This window comes from Sebastes umbrosus, chromosome 7 (assembly GCF_015220745.1).
Source record: "Sebastes umbrosus isolate fSebUmb1 chromosome 7, fSebUmb1.pri, whole genome shotgun sequence".
Classification (NCBI taxonomy): Eukaryota; Metazoa; Chordata; class Actinopteri; order Perciformes; family Sebastidae; genus Sebastes; species Sebastes umbrosus.
In genome coordinates this window covers 13,885,537-13,900,832 of record NC_051275.1, presented here as the reverse complement: position 1 = coordinate 13,900,832, position 15,296 = coordinate 13,885,537, and the positions used below count along the sequence as shown (strand labels likewise).

At 40.3% G+C, this 15,296-nt stretch overlaps 1 protein-coding gene across 6 annotated transcripts in view; it reads right to left on the bottom strand.

Annotated features, from left to right (window-relative positions):
• plch1 (phospholipase C, eta 1) overlaps positions 1-15,296 on the bottom strand; it is a 73,676-nt gene that overhangs the window by 33,373 nt on the left and 25,007 nt on the right. For all 6 annotated transcript variants that reach the window (XM_037775735.1, XM_037775736.1, XM_037775737.1 and 3 more), the window contains 5 exons: positions 10,413-10,559; positions 6,586-6,829; positions 6,352-6,481; positions 2,071-2,241; positions 1,400-1,493 (listed from right to left, as the gene is read on the bottom strand). In XM_037775735.1, coding sequence (XP_037631663.1) covers positions 1,400-1,493; positions 2,071-2,241; positions 6,352-6,481; positions 6,586-6,829; positions 10,413-10,559 — 786 coding nt within the window. The remainder of the gene's footprint in view (positions 1-1,399; positions 1,494-2,070; positions 2,242-6,351; positions 6,482-6,585; positions 6,830-10,412; positions 10,560-15,296) is intronic.

Genomic DNA, 15,296 nt, shown 5'->3' with positions numbered 1-15,296 from the left:
CACACTCCCATTTTCTCTCTCCCACTGCCCTCATTCTGACTTCCCAATTTTCTCACTCCAGCTACCCTCCTCAATCCTCACTCCTTCTTCTCCCTTAAGCTCACCCCTCAGTTGCATGTGGCATTACTTAAAATGGCACTCGAGGAAGAAACACTTGCCAAAGAGAAAATCCCAAAACAGTCGTGATCATTTTTTTGTCTTTTCAGCCACTCATTGTCACGATTAATGCTTTTTTATTATGAGGGGTGGAATTCCGGGTTGATTTAAATGTCAAATTGGTAAATTTGCTCTAAAATGTAACAACAATGGTGATGTAATTATCATTAAATTGCCCTTCAATTTCAATTTAGTTTAAAAAAGACACAAGTGGTTTTGTTGTTAATGGACATATTAAGGACATATATGCATACCAAATAAAAGTTTTCCTGAATTGCATGTTACATCTGGCTTGTAGGCAAAGATATTTGAGGTTTGCGAAGTGTTTACATACTCTTTTCCATGAAATGGCTCAATAAAACCCTGAAATATTCTTGAGTATAGATTATCAAAATTTGAAAGGTTTATTAATGTTGATGTGTTTAAAGGTATGCTTGGCAGTGTTGTTCAAATACACGTTTTGTTATATTTATTGAAATGCTCATTACATCCCAACAGCAATCAATAAATCAAATGCTCTGACTAAAAAAAAGAAGAAAATTCTGGTATCGGTAGCTGTCGCAGGGACTGTAATAAGCCCATCCAATCATAAAAGCATGAATAAATCTTTAAAGATAATTAAACATGATAAAAAATCTAATTCTAGTGGTATTTCTCAAGTGGAAGAAACACGACTGAGCTAGCCTTTTAACATGGGACACGAGATTGAGGTTGTGATCTAAAATAAAACGAAGGTTCTTTACAGTAGGTACAATGTGTTGAGCAAAAGCACCAAGAGCAGGCGGAACTTAGTCCATGAATAAATTTAATAGTAATAAAGATTTTTGTTTTGGAGGAGTTTAGCTGAGACATCCAATTTTGAACCGCAGATAGGCAATTATGCAGGGAACATAACTTAGCTAAGTCTGATGGTTTGCAAGACAAGTACAGCGAAGTATCATCTGCGTAGCAATGAAATTAAATATCATGCCATTTGATAACATTGCCTAAAGGGAGTAAATAAAGGGTTTATAAAACTGGTTCTAGAGTGGAGCCCTGCGGCACCTCGTACATAGATGATGCTTCAGAGGACGTAAAGCCATCAACAGACACAACAAATTTTCTGTTCGAAAAATATGAAGAGAACCACTGGAGAGCCATCCCTGAGATAATAATATGTATATAGTGTTCAGTGTTTACAATGGGGGAAGGAGAGAATCGGGAAGGTGAAAATTAAGATGTAAATTAAGACAGTGAAAGTTACCTTCAATCCCCATGACGCCTCTTTGTTTATTCTCATCAGACAGCTCAAACTTTTCAACGATTTCTGCAACATACTCTGGAGTCACGTTGGCCATCTGTAGAGAAAAAAATACATGATTAGACTCTTTGAGACGTATAAATGACAATGATTTAATCCCATTGTCAATGCTTAATGGAGTCAGAATGATTTCACATCTTTATAACACACTTGTGTTGCTATCAAATTAATTGTCAGCCGTGTCAAACAAGCAGCACAGTCTGAGAACCACATTAATGCCGAGTATCGCAGGCTGGAGGCGGTAAATACAGCATGATGAAAACTGACACCATTGCATTGTAAGAGAGAAAAGAGTTTGTCACAAACACAAAGAAAAAAAAGAGCATAGAAAAAGTGTAAAGAACAAGAAAAGTGCTCCCATGAGACACAATTTTAAGCGTGATAGATGGAGCAGATTCCTCAGGGCAGACAGCTGAGACAGAGGGAGTTAATGTTAGACTAAGGGAGGGAGAACAGGAGCACAATCAATCTCTTTTGTGTGGCTGGATCTCAAATTGAAACGGCTTATTAGGGAGAAAGTAGTTTGGACACCTCATCATAAAAAATGTGTCGGGTTTAACATCACCGGCTGAGCGTTTTATTGCCTCTAACCTGAGACCAGCGTGACCTCTCACCTTCTGCTCGTTGCGCAGGAAGTTGGCCAGCTCCTCCGGCGTCAGGTGATCCTTCCTGTCGCTGTATGCCATCATCAGCAGGAACAGGTCCCGTCTCATAGACATCATCTTGTAGAAGACGGAGAACTCCTCGTACGTCAGCGTGCCCTGCTGGTCGTCCGTGTCTGCTTCCTGTGCGGACGAGGAAGTGATATAAAATCGGTGACACATTTCAGGCTATTATATTTTGATGGTTATTGAAACTCTGCACAAAGTCAGTGTGATTCTATGTGTGTGATTCACACAGTCCTCATCTGAAACAACAAACGGAAACTTCATGAGGTTGCTTGTTTATGTAGGAAATATAATATGAATGCGGATTATAACTCGACCCTGACTAGATTTTCGAGGCCATAACAAATAAAAAATCTGTCAATGAAATATTCGCAACACATAAACAACCAGAGAAGAACCTTAAGAAAAGAACCCTAAATTCTGATTTGGTTAATAAATAATCTGAGGCAGGACAAAAACCTTATTATCAATGATGGCATTAATCATAAACATACAGTAATAATAATTTGAACTGTAAACTCTATATCAAATTATTGTAAAATTACAACCATACAAACGAATATTGTTAAGAACAAATACAGTATATTGAAGCTCTCATCTGTCTCCCAGCATGCATTGGGACCACAGACTTACAGACATAAGTTTAAAAGACTTATTGATAACATTTTCATGTAGACAGAGCCTTTAGAGAGGTGCCAAATAAAAGTATGGCTTTTCCTGAAAAACTAAATTATGATTGTGAATTTATCATTTTAAACATTATGGCGGTCCAAAATAAATGTTTTGTTTATCTGTGTAGAAGATATCTGACGTTTGGTATCTCTGGATCGTCAGTTAGTGTGAAAAAAAAACGGATAAATGACTGAGAGTGACAGTGAGTGCCTGGCAACGACTTGTTGTGAAGTAAATGCAATGGAACGGGGGAGAGAGAATGCAACATCTAGTGGCTGAATGTTATCAATGTCAAGGCACCTTAAATGTTATGTGTGTAACTGTATTGTTGATGGTGTAAGTGTGTTCTACTATGTTTTTACAGTTCACTCATTGTTACACATTTACTAGTGAATGTGGTTCAACTACAAGAGATGTTCAATTGTTATCAGTCTCCCCAATGTGAATGCTAGGATGGGTTTATTGTTGTGCGGATGGTCTGTTGTTGCTACCACTAAAGCTGCTATCCACTTTGACATTTTTGCTGAGTTCTTCCCACCCGTGAACTTAACTCCGAGCTTAAAGGACCAGTGTGTAGGATGTAGTGGCATCTAGTGGTCAGGTTGCAGATTGCAACCAACTGAATACCCCTCCGTTCACCCCTCCGTTTCCAAGCGTGTCATAAAACTACGGTGGCCTTCAGGTAACGTAAAAACGTGAAAGGCTCTCTCTAAAGCCAGTGTTTGGTTTGTCCATTCTGCGCCACTGCAGAAACTTGGCGGACTCCGTGAAGAAGACCCGCTCCCTATGTAGATATGAGGGGCTCATTCTAAGCTAACGAAAACATGATTCTTAGTTTCACGTGATTATACACTAATGAAAACATAGTTATGAATATTATATTCAATTTTTGCTAATAGATCTCCCTAAATTCTAAACACTGTTCCTTTAATAAATGATGTAAAAATGCAAAAAAACAAAAAAACAAAACAAAATGACCTTCTGTCCTGACAAGAAATCAGCTAAGATGAACACAATGTCAGAGTGAATGGATGTGAGTGAAATGTAATAGCAATTCAGTCTGCTATATGGCCAAAAAACAATAAGTGATAAGCCAATATCAGCCCTGCCAATATATCGGTCAATGCATAGTCTAACATTAGTATAGCTTTGTCAGCTGTGAAGGTATACACAGGGGAACAGCTGTGCATGTGCAGCGGCAAACTTCCACATCTCTGTTTTTTTTTTCTCCATCTCTTGTCATGTTTCTCCCTTTCACACTGATACAAACACAAATTCACACCGGCAAGCCTGCGTCTTTATGACACAAACACATTACACCTCCAACGAGATTTCTTTTTCCTAACCTCATATCTCGCTACATGTTGCCTGAGGCCACACACACACACGCAGCGTGGCTCGCTGCTCATTCTCTCCTGCCACCTCGCTGTTTCTGCTCGCCGGGATCCGGCGTCTCATTTTACCTGGATCTCACGGGGGCCCATCGACTCCACACCAAATCTAATAATACCGGCTAATGCCTCCATCACACTCCCGTAATGAGCTCGCCGTGTGCATCGGGGACTCGATCACAGAAAGAATCTACACACAACCAGCAGGATAAATCACTGTGATGGACTTTATCAGAAATGCGTGGACAGAAAACAAACAGATTCAGGGGATTTTGAGCAACCACACAAGCTGTTTTCCGGTTTGCGACGCCCTTATCTGCCAATGCTTAAATGGAAAGAGATAAATTATTGAAATTTCCCATCTAATCTAAACCCAAAGAGAGATTTTTTTATAGAGCGAAATTGCAGTTTAGCCCATTATGAAGTGATGAAAACACTTTGAAATCCACTGTATCAACTCTAAACTGCTGGGGGTGGAGAAGCAGAGGCTTTCAGGGGATAATTTCGGGGGATACTTTTATCAAATGTAATATTTCATGGCAATTTCAATTATAAGTTTTTAAGATCACACAGGGCCACTCTTATAATTAACAATAACCCAAGTGAACTGCAGTGAACCTGAGGCCCTGGAGGGTCTGGGGCCCCTTGGTAGTTGCCTGTTTTGCCCAGTTGATAATCCAGGGGCGTGTCTAGATAACCCGCAAATTGCGAAATTGGATCTGAGATCTGCAAAAACTTGCAAAACTCTCACGAGACTCACAGCCCGACGACTGATCCTAACCTTTACTATTCAAGATCAATGCCTAACCTTAACTATCTTGCAATAGTTTCCCCAACTTGCGGGTTCCCTTCTAGACACTACCGTAATAGCATCTCTTGCCATGGTTTCATCTGATTCATTGTTATCTGACTATAATGTCCCTGGTCACATTTATCGCAATCTCGGAACCCATCAGCTATTGATCTGACAATGATTCCGAGCTTCTGGAGGCAATGGCCAATATTTCAGGGGTTGAGTTAGAACAAAACGTGAAAATCTCTTAAACTTGTGTTAACCACAGACCTTATTTCACGCATCTAACCAAAAACTCATTCAAAAAAACATTGACTTCGACAAGTGCAAAAATGCTAACTCATTTTCGGATTTTAGAACGCTGTATTCTTCTTTTAGAAGAAGAATACAGCACTCTATGAGTAGACTGGGTGATGTCTTTGTCATAGTAGGATTCATAATTTAGCTTCCGGTGTAGCCAGGCCAAGACTTCCGCTTCCATGTGTTGCTCATTGTTTACAGTCCGATTAGCAACTTGAGACGCAAGACTGAAGTTGGAGTTGAGAGACGACCTGTACGACCGGATTGTTTCACAAGTAGCCAGTTTACAAGCTAATTTTAAGATGAATCGTCGTTAGACGATTGCCGATGGGTTCTGAGATTGTATTTTGTCCAGTGCGTTCCCCCTCTCCACAACCAAAGCCCGCTCAAACGTGATTGCTCAATACTAAACTTTGCAGTCCTGTTTTTACTCTGCCTGTCGTGCATTCCTCGGTCCCTATCTGACTTCCTTGTCAGAAATAAAAGATCAAAAGAAAAACTCTCTGATCTCATAATTAACTATCCAATTAAGATGGCTGTTCAAAGTCAAGCACGCCTGCTAGAGCAAAGACAAATGTGTGTTTGTGGTCAATAGATAAAAGAAGAAAGTGAAAAAGTGTTGCACTATATCCCACATTAGAGAAGCCAATAGACACTGTATTTGGATTTCTGACATTATTCAATGTGACTTCTGTTTTAAAAATTGAAGCAGCCCTCTCCACACACTTCTTCATCTTTTTCCTCTAAAAGTGTCTCTCTCGCGTATGAACATATGAAATATTACTCGCACAATGATTTGAATTACACAAATGCACATAAAAATAAAAAATGCAACAGCAATGTGACGTCAGTGACCTTAAATATTTATACACAAGAGATTTAATGTGTTCAAATGAAACCAAACCTAATCTTTATTTAATAAGAGGGCTTGATATACGTATGTAAATGTTTTGATAATGGATTTCTATTCACGGATATGGTGATGCCTCAAAAATTAATGTAAGAGCAATTTAGTGTATAAGTGAGATGTGAAACTTTGAAATTAATAGTGAAATGGCTTCATATTCTGACCTGAAACATTTGTTTGACCTTCCTGCGCGGCAGATTGACATTCAGCTTGTGGAGAAGTTGGTAGATCTCTTCGATGTTCAGGAGACCGTCTCCGTTCTTATCGGCTTCCTCAAACGTCTGCTTCAGCCACGTTACACACACACATTAAGGAAAATTAGGTGTGTATCAATTATCATAAACTCTGGATACAAAATGACATAAACACTAAATTGTTATCCTTTGTTTGAAAGATATTGGTCGTGTGTACGCTGCCGTTTGGCCAGCGAGTCCTCGTCACTGATCCCGGCCATCAGGTAGCGGAGGCCAGTTATCCAGGTTCTGGCTTCTTCTGCATTTGTCGTCACCAGGTCGAGGGACTCCATGTGGTTTCCGTGGTACACTGTGAAGCAGCAGGCCGGGTCAAAGGTGCCTTCTGCATGCCGATGGAAGATGTCCGATTGACCGCCCTCTGTCACTTTGTACAGCGAGTCAATGGTGACTGGGGAAGTTGGGTGGAAAAGAAAAGACCAGTTTGGTTATTAGTAAAAAAAAAAGGCTCAGTAGATTTCTGTCTAGTCAACATTGAATTACAACTTGAATGATAAGGCTGGTGATATTCTATGTTTCTATGTACAAAAATGAATTTATCCTACAATATTCACTGACCTCCATCGTTGTCCAAAAACTATTAAAAACACATCCATGAGCCACTGGGTGACATTTCCTTCATTACCGTGAGCATGGGCACTGTAGTTTATTTTGACTCAAGCCCACCAACACGTTCTCATCCCAACTCGTCACATACCGCTGCTTTGTCACACTCCCTTGGCGTCACTTTATTTTCGGGCATCAAAACCACTACAGTTACCCTTGGCGTCACTTTAGGTTTAGGCAACAAAATCCCTATAGTTAGGTTTTGGAAAGAAATACATGGTTGGGCTTAAAACTACTACATTTGTACAGTGAAAATGACACTGAACGTTGTGAACATGGGACACGAACAAACAGCTGATTGTAACGTGACGCACGGAACATGAACAGCGGTCTCTTGGATGAAAGCCCTGTTTGTTGGACCCATCCACCTGTGTCTTTTCGCTCTTTAAACTACATCAACACACTCCCGCCACAAATTCTCTGAGCGTTTACTGTTGCCACAGATGGGTTTAGATTATAATTAATGGAACGCCCGCTGCGTTTCATACCGGCACTAAAGAGTGCCTTGTGCAGCGGTACTGAATGCTGACTGCTGTGACAAGTGAGGGATAAGGTACAGCGAGGGGTCAACCGGTCAGGGTTTATTTCATGATAGCAGGGAATTTGTGTTAATCTGCAGATGAAAATAGTCATCCTAAAATCTAGTATGTGTACTACTGTTTGCATAGCGTTTGTTAAAGACTACAGTGCACAAGTGCTATAAAGTATTGGGTCTTTTAAAAAAGTCAAACTCTATGTGTGTGACCTGTTTTTTACAGATTTACTGTTCAGTAGGGATGAATGGGGCTTGGGGCCGAGAGCCACAGACATGGTAGGGAAGTCGGAAAGTATTGAAAGGCAGACTAAAACATTGTTGGTTTACTACGATTTGCTGAAATTGGAAAAACATAGAATAACACCAGCCTTACCCTTTAACACTGTGACCGTCCCCAGTATAATGACAGAAGGATGGAGTCGACAGAATAATCAGACACGTTTAAAATGGAATAATGGAAAAAAAACTTGCTTATCTTATTCAAGAATAACCATGACCAAAATTAACTGAGTTCCTCTCTTTCTCAGCTTTTCTCTATCATGTGTAAAAAAAAATAATTAAAAAAAACAGAGTAAGCAGTTCCTGTAGGCTACAGAGTGTATCACGGTTTAATGAGATTGGAGTACAAACTCAGCTATTTTTGATTCTGTGTCTTTGTTAGGGAAGAGAAACAGCCTGCAGTGAACTACGTCCTGTTCTACATATTTACACATGTCTCTTCACCTTGCTTGTCTTCTCCTCACGGTAGTGTGAACTTTTAACACACCATCGTTCAATTCAATCAATTCGTTAATGACCCTCATCAATGCACTAATGTGTTTTCCTCCAGAACAATGAACCTTAATGTTTTGGGGAAACACCATTGTGTTTGATTAATTGATTAAAGAATTAATGAGTCTATTCAATTAATTGCCTTCATACCCACCCCAAAATACTTTGTCATAATCCATTCCAAAATGATCTCCATCCTTTTCCCCATTACACTCTCATCCCGTTACATAATCTCATCTCTGAAATTGTGATATGACTGAAAGTAACAATGGGGCAGCCTTATGTTGATCCTGCTCAGACAGATAGCACACACACACTAAAAGAAAGAACTGGGCAGCTGTTTGTTTCTCTTAATCGTGTCAATGGAGAGTATCTAAGAGGCTTATCTTATGCTGACAGCCTACACATACACAAGTAAGGACAGGTCCATAGACAGACGTATGCTTCAGTAGGTTGAAACATGAAACAAGTAAAGTAAAAAAAATTGACAGTGATGCTTGAGGGGGCCATGAAATATATGATGATAATCCCCTCAGAGCCAGAGCCCTTTGTAGCATGATACCTGCTACAAACAGGCGTACAAAGCTCAGGATTTCACATCCTGAATTATGTTTGTGGGTTATGGGTTTAAGGAGGCAAAAGCACTTACGTTAAGGTGAGGAAAAGACTGGTTTTGGTTAAATGTTAAAGGTGCAGCGTGTAGGATTTGGCGGCATCTATCAGTGAGGTTGCAGGTTACAACCAACTGAAATGTTGTCCATGTACCAAGCGTGTAGGAGAACTACCGGTGGCCGACGCATAAACGTGAAAATGCCCCCTATGAAGTCATGTGTTGGGTTTGTCTGTTCTGGGTTACTGTAGAAACATGGCGACTGGCTCCGTGAAGAGGACCCGCTCCGTTTGTAGATATAAACGGCTCATTCTAAGGTAACAAAAACACCGCAATTCATATTTTCAGGTGATTATACGCTAAAGAAAACATACTTAATATAATAATAATATTTTCCATTTCTGCCAATAGATCCCCCTAAATTCCACACACTGTTACTTTAATAAACACTTTGTGTCACACGATTCAAGTCACTGTGGACTCTTTCTGTATTAAACCAAGACCACAATCTTTCCCTAAACGTAACCAAATGCAGCTAGTGCCTAAACGTAACCATACAAATCTTTAATAATGTTGTAGTTGTTGTGAACGGATATTGTTTTGCAAAATCATTTTAGAAGAAAACAAATGCAATATTTAGTCTGTGAACATTTTACTGGATCAGTTCAGTATCAACATTTTTGCGGCTTGCCATGTTCGTTAATTACAACATTTCTTTATTAAAGGAAGAATGAGTAGTATTTGTTGGTTGCGGGTGAAAACCAACGCCAGATCCACTCTTATGGAACGAGCTTTGTCCGCTTGGTGTTTTGCCTCGTTATATTTGGGTGAGTTTTTTGCTGCTGTGTCCGCCATTTTCATAACTTCCTCTTAGATGTGTGCTTATGATCTGAAACGCAGAAACATCACAAACACAGCAAAAGAGAATATAGACCGAGCAGGGCAGGGTCTCTGCAGATACACACCGCTACACACTTCTAGTGGGTCATAAGTGATGACTGAGATGGATTCTTTTTGTATGCACTGTATTGTTTTTTAGGAAAATCCAATTCATTCTGCCTCTGCTACTCAGTCTGTAAAATATGATGCTTTCAATTGACAATTTGGTTAGTAATTTTATCATTCGCCTTTGTTTTCTCTTCCAAATAAGTTTGTCTAACCTGGTTTGTTGCTGACTGCTCATTTTTCTTACCCTTTAGACTTTTTAGCAAAGTAGTAGAAACTCCAGTGATTTAGAGTTGCACAAGTGTGGGCATAAATTTAGAAAACAATGGTCTAAATTGATGCAGCAAACGCTGAGATATCAGATTTTTAGTCTCTAGTAAAGGTCAAGCTCCAAAAATGCAAGAACCTACAATTCCCTTGATGCAACTCCATAACGTCTTTCATTAGACCTACATCTTTCAAACTCCACACCGTGTTATGTATGTGTGTGTGCCCATGCATACTCACTTTTGGCCTTCTCACTCTTGCGTGAGGGCCTCCAGCGAATGCAGGAGCGATGATCATCCAGGTAGAAGAGTCTCACCAGCCCTTTGGATCCTGCCTTCAGCTTCACCATCTGTGTCCCGGACTGCATCACACTCATGCATCGCTCCACTGCAGAAGAAAAACACACAAACACAAACACTGGGGTCAGTGGAGCTCTATATTAAGACACAAAGGGAACAGGTGTCTGGCTTTACTTGTCTTTTCTCAGGAAGAAGTGAGGCAAAGTGTCACAGTGTCACACAATTAGCGGAGTCGCCAGCAGCTGATGTGGGTCAGAGTCCAAGCAGCAACAGAGATGCGACTGTGTGGACACACAGGGCTGCTTTTCTGTTTCCCGCTGACCTGCTGCTGAAAGCAACCGAGCGAAGGAAGAAAGAGAGAGATCTCATAGAGAGAGACAGAGCTGATGTGTGGCTCTCTGTTCTAAGCTTCACAGAGGGCCTGTAGGCTGATCAAGAAGAAATCTACACATCATGCTGAGGCAGGTGGAAGATACAGCTACATGAAAGGCTGTCTAAAACGTAGTAAAACCGTTTTAATCTTGCAGTGATGATTTAAAATACGGGTTTACCCAACCTAAAAAAAACAATATACTTTGCTACCTGCCTCTGCAGATAGTTTTGTTTTTTTGTGATTGGATTTTCAGCCTCTTGCCCAGTACAACAGAGGTGCAATTTAGTTTGCATTGAAAGATGACTTAAAAAATTCAAAGGCAAAATATCTTTCCAGAATCAGTGTCCCTGTTATGCTGGATTGTCCACAAACCTCCATTTGCATTGGAACTATTTCTTTGGTAGAAACTAGTCCCAATTAAATCTGTCCAATGGAGGTTTGTGGATCATCCAGACTAACAGGGACACTTATTTCATAATGAAATATGTGCAAGTGTTGTGATACTGTGCAAACTAACTGCTGGATAGCTGCAGAGGTTAAGTGAAAGGGTGGAGCTATTGTAATTTTTCTTTGTTTTATCATTTTATCATATGTCATTTGTGTGTGAAGCACTTTGTAACGGTGTGTTTTAAAAGGTTCTATATAAATAAAGCTTTAATTACTTACTTACTTACTTACTTACTTACTTACTAAGAGCAAATGAATACTGAATAAGACATTTTTAGGTGACCTAAACTTTCATGAACTGAAAACACACTGTGAAAGGATTAAAGTTGTTAGACCAAAACGCGGACAGCACCCAGACCGGACAACACCATGGTAGCAACCTGTCAATCACAAGGTAGCCCCGCCCTAAAGCATACCCTGCTTTATGGTCTATTTGACTCTAAATGTGAACATAATTTACTAAATAAAAATCATGTTGTATTGAAGAAGACTTGGAACTAGCGATTGAGACCATAAACTCATGTTTACAATGTTTACTGAGGTAATAAATCAAGTGAGAAGTAGGCTCATTTTCTCATAGACTTCTATACAATCTGACTTATTTTTGCAACCAGAAGAGTCGCCCCCTGCTGGCTATTAGAAAGAAAGCAGGTTTAAGGCACTGCTGCATTGGCTTCACTTTTCTGACCCAGATGTTTCCCACTGAGGTGAATTCACCCTTTAAACAGGTTGAATTGGATGTTGGGTAGCAAGGTGTTGGTACCAGTTGTTACTGCATCACGGCTGATTTAAATACTGTGGTATTTATAAACGCCTCTGCCCCATCAGCTTGAACACCGACACACCCACAAGCTGAATGCAAACCAGTGCTTAACATTTTCACGTTGAGCGCAGGCAGATGACAGCTCACCTTCTGTTCCTGCAATGCATTGTTGTGCTACAGAATACAGAATGCATCATATGCTGTGAAAGGAAAACTCAATTTCTAGCAATCATCTACAGGCGACGGTTCAATTAAAGACACTTGAAACGAAAGAGGGAAGGAAAATAATGGTGGAGTGCTCAGAAGAGGAGAACAGAGAGGGACTGAAATGATGGTGAGAAGTGACTTTGTGTTTGAAGGCTTGACTGCCTGGCACTGTCCGGCATCGAGAAAGGATAAAAGACGAAACTTCAAACTTTTTACTTTTGGTGACAGCTGGTGGCAGGGATACAGACGGGGATGACAGCCGAGAGATTGTGGGATTTCCGTCCTCATTAGTGGAGTGTGTGCATGCATATGTGTGTGTGTATACGTGCGTGTGTGTGAGTGCATGTGTTTGGCTCTGGATATGTGTGTGTACTGTAGCACGTGTTTTCATGTAGGCATGCAATATGTCTTCATGTCTACAGGCTGTTTACATGCATCAGTATACACATATAATTTGTCTTTACATAAAAAGCTTGAAAAACAGCATTGTTAACAGATCATGTGAAGAAATGTTCATATTTATAATTCACTCTATACAGCCTTGGCTGTGAAGTATTCAGGAACTATATTTTACTATCATGGGACATAAGTCCCACTCTCTTCACAAGACTGTCTTTCCCCTCTCTTAAACATCAGTTTAGTTTGATGATAACTCTTGACTGCAGTGAAAGAACAGAAACCCATATAGTTGAAGAGGATGCAATAAAAATGTGCCTCAATAGAGCTGTCGACTTTACAGCCTCCACTCTTGAGCTGATAAGAGTTCAGGGGCTTTCTTAAGGACACTTCAGTTGGTCGGATGCTTGTCAAGGACAGGCCATCCTTGTAAGAGGCAATATCCAAGAGGCACACCAATCCTTAAATTATCTACTGGTGCTGAATCATAACGAGTAGTGAAAGATGAAATAATTCCTGGGCACTGCCAACCCGTTCTCATTCCCACGGCTCAAATACTGACTCTTTGTCACGGCCGACGGCGTTCAATATTGCCACACAAGGCACACTTTCGCACCAGGCTTTCCATAACAATTTAAACCCATCCGTGGGAACAGTAAACACTCAGGGAAAGTGCTGCGGTGACGTAGTTTAAAGAGCGAAACAGACACACAGGTCGGGAGGGTCTAACAGACACAAGAAGGCTTTCATCCAGGAGACTGCTGTTTGTGTCCCGTGCGTCACGTTTCACTTTCACTTTACAATCAGCTGTTCGTTCGTGTCCCGTGTTCACAATGTCATGTCACATTTGCACTTTAAAAAACATAGTCGTTTTAAGCCCAACCATGTCGTTTTTCCCCAAACCTAAAAGTAGTTTTGTTGCCTAATCCTAAACAAGTGTTTTTGTTTAATTTACAACATTAAGTACGTGTTTACTGCAACCGAAAAGTGACACCGAGGGGTCTGACAAAGCGTAGAGAGCAGAGTCAGTATGTGACGAGGTGGGATATCCGTCCATGGATCTGGGTTACACCTGGATCGTGGTTGCTGCCACGATCCAGCTTGACACCCACTGCTACTATCATTATTATTGGCATTTTTATTAGTAGTAGTTGTCATATTTGTATTATTCTCTCAACCAAATCGATCGAGGCAGATGGCCGCCCAGCCAGAGCCTGGTTCTGCCCAAGGTTTCTACCCGTTAAAGGGGAGTTTTTCGTCACTGTCGCATAAGAATGTATGCTCATGGGGGATCTTTTGTTGGGTCTAGATCTGCTCTATATGAAAAGTGTCTTGAGATAACTTCTGTTATGATTTGACGTTATATAAAAATAAATTGAATTGAATTGAATCAAATTGTTTGTTCCCAATTCTTCTTTTTATCCTACGCAGACATGCCTGATAACAGCTCAATCAGAGGTGGTCTTCTTTAGGTAAAGACATTAAATGCAAACACACAAAATAAATCATTTAGATAGATTTCAGATGCTGCTCTGATCTGTTACATAATACCGGACCACACCACTGCTTGCAACTAAGGGAGGTTTAAGATATTGTCGACAACTCAATGTGTGCAATCCCAGACTGCCAAAAAGGGAGGTGAGAACTAGAAGGAATTTCCCAGCTGTTTGAACTTTAATCCCTCAACGTGATGGGAATCTTCTACAACACACGGTTTAAGACAGCAGGAGGACTCACAAGAATACCATACCGTAGTTTGGGTGTGAAAACAGTTGTCAACTACAAGCCTTTATTAACTGGTACCAAAATGTACTATAATACCAATCTTAATCATGAACCCATTATCTAATAGCATTTAGCTCTGCTCAGGGTTCCCATGGCACATTTCCAACATTTTGGACCAATGAAGAAAATAAAGTCTGCAGCAAAGACCACATTCACACATTAGCAGTAGTACCCCAGGATAAATCAAAACACTTTTTTATCATTATCATTATATTTCAAAAATTTGCATTGCATGTTTTTCAAAAACTCCTGGTTAAAGGACCAGTTAGGGGATCTATTGGCAGAAATGGAATATACTATTAATAAGTATGTTTTCTTTAGTGTTTAATCACCTGAAAATAAGTATTGTCAATAATGTTACTTGCTCTCGACGCCGTTACTCTCTCTCTCTCTTGCTTCACCACTCACTTCCCGTACAAACACACTCTACACACTGGCTTTACTCCAAAAGACCTATGCTACAACTGGCTCTAGAGAGAGCCATTCGCGTTTTCGCATTGGCCACCGTAGTTTTCCTACACGCGCCGCACAAGGGAGAGGCTTCAGTTGGTTGCAGTCTGCAACCTCCTCGCTAGATCCTACACACTGCTACTTTAAGATATTAGGTATATACTGTATGTATCCTACAACCAAATGTACAAATGCCTGTAATCAGAGATGTTATTTTCTGCATAAAATCAAAACCATGTTAGAAAGCAAGCATGGAAAATCTGACAAGGCAGCCTAATGACGCAGAGTCTTCTGGGTTTAAAAAACTGCAAACTGTAACAGTTTATTAGCCCCTTGGAAATATGAGAAATTACAAAATGTTCTAACGTTGTAAGACATTTGTAATCTTCTTTCCTTCAAGGAAT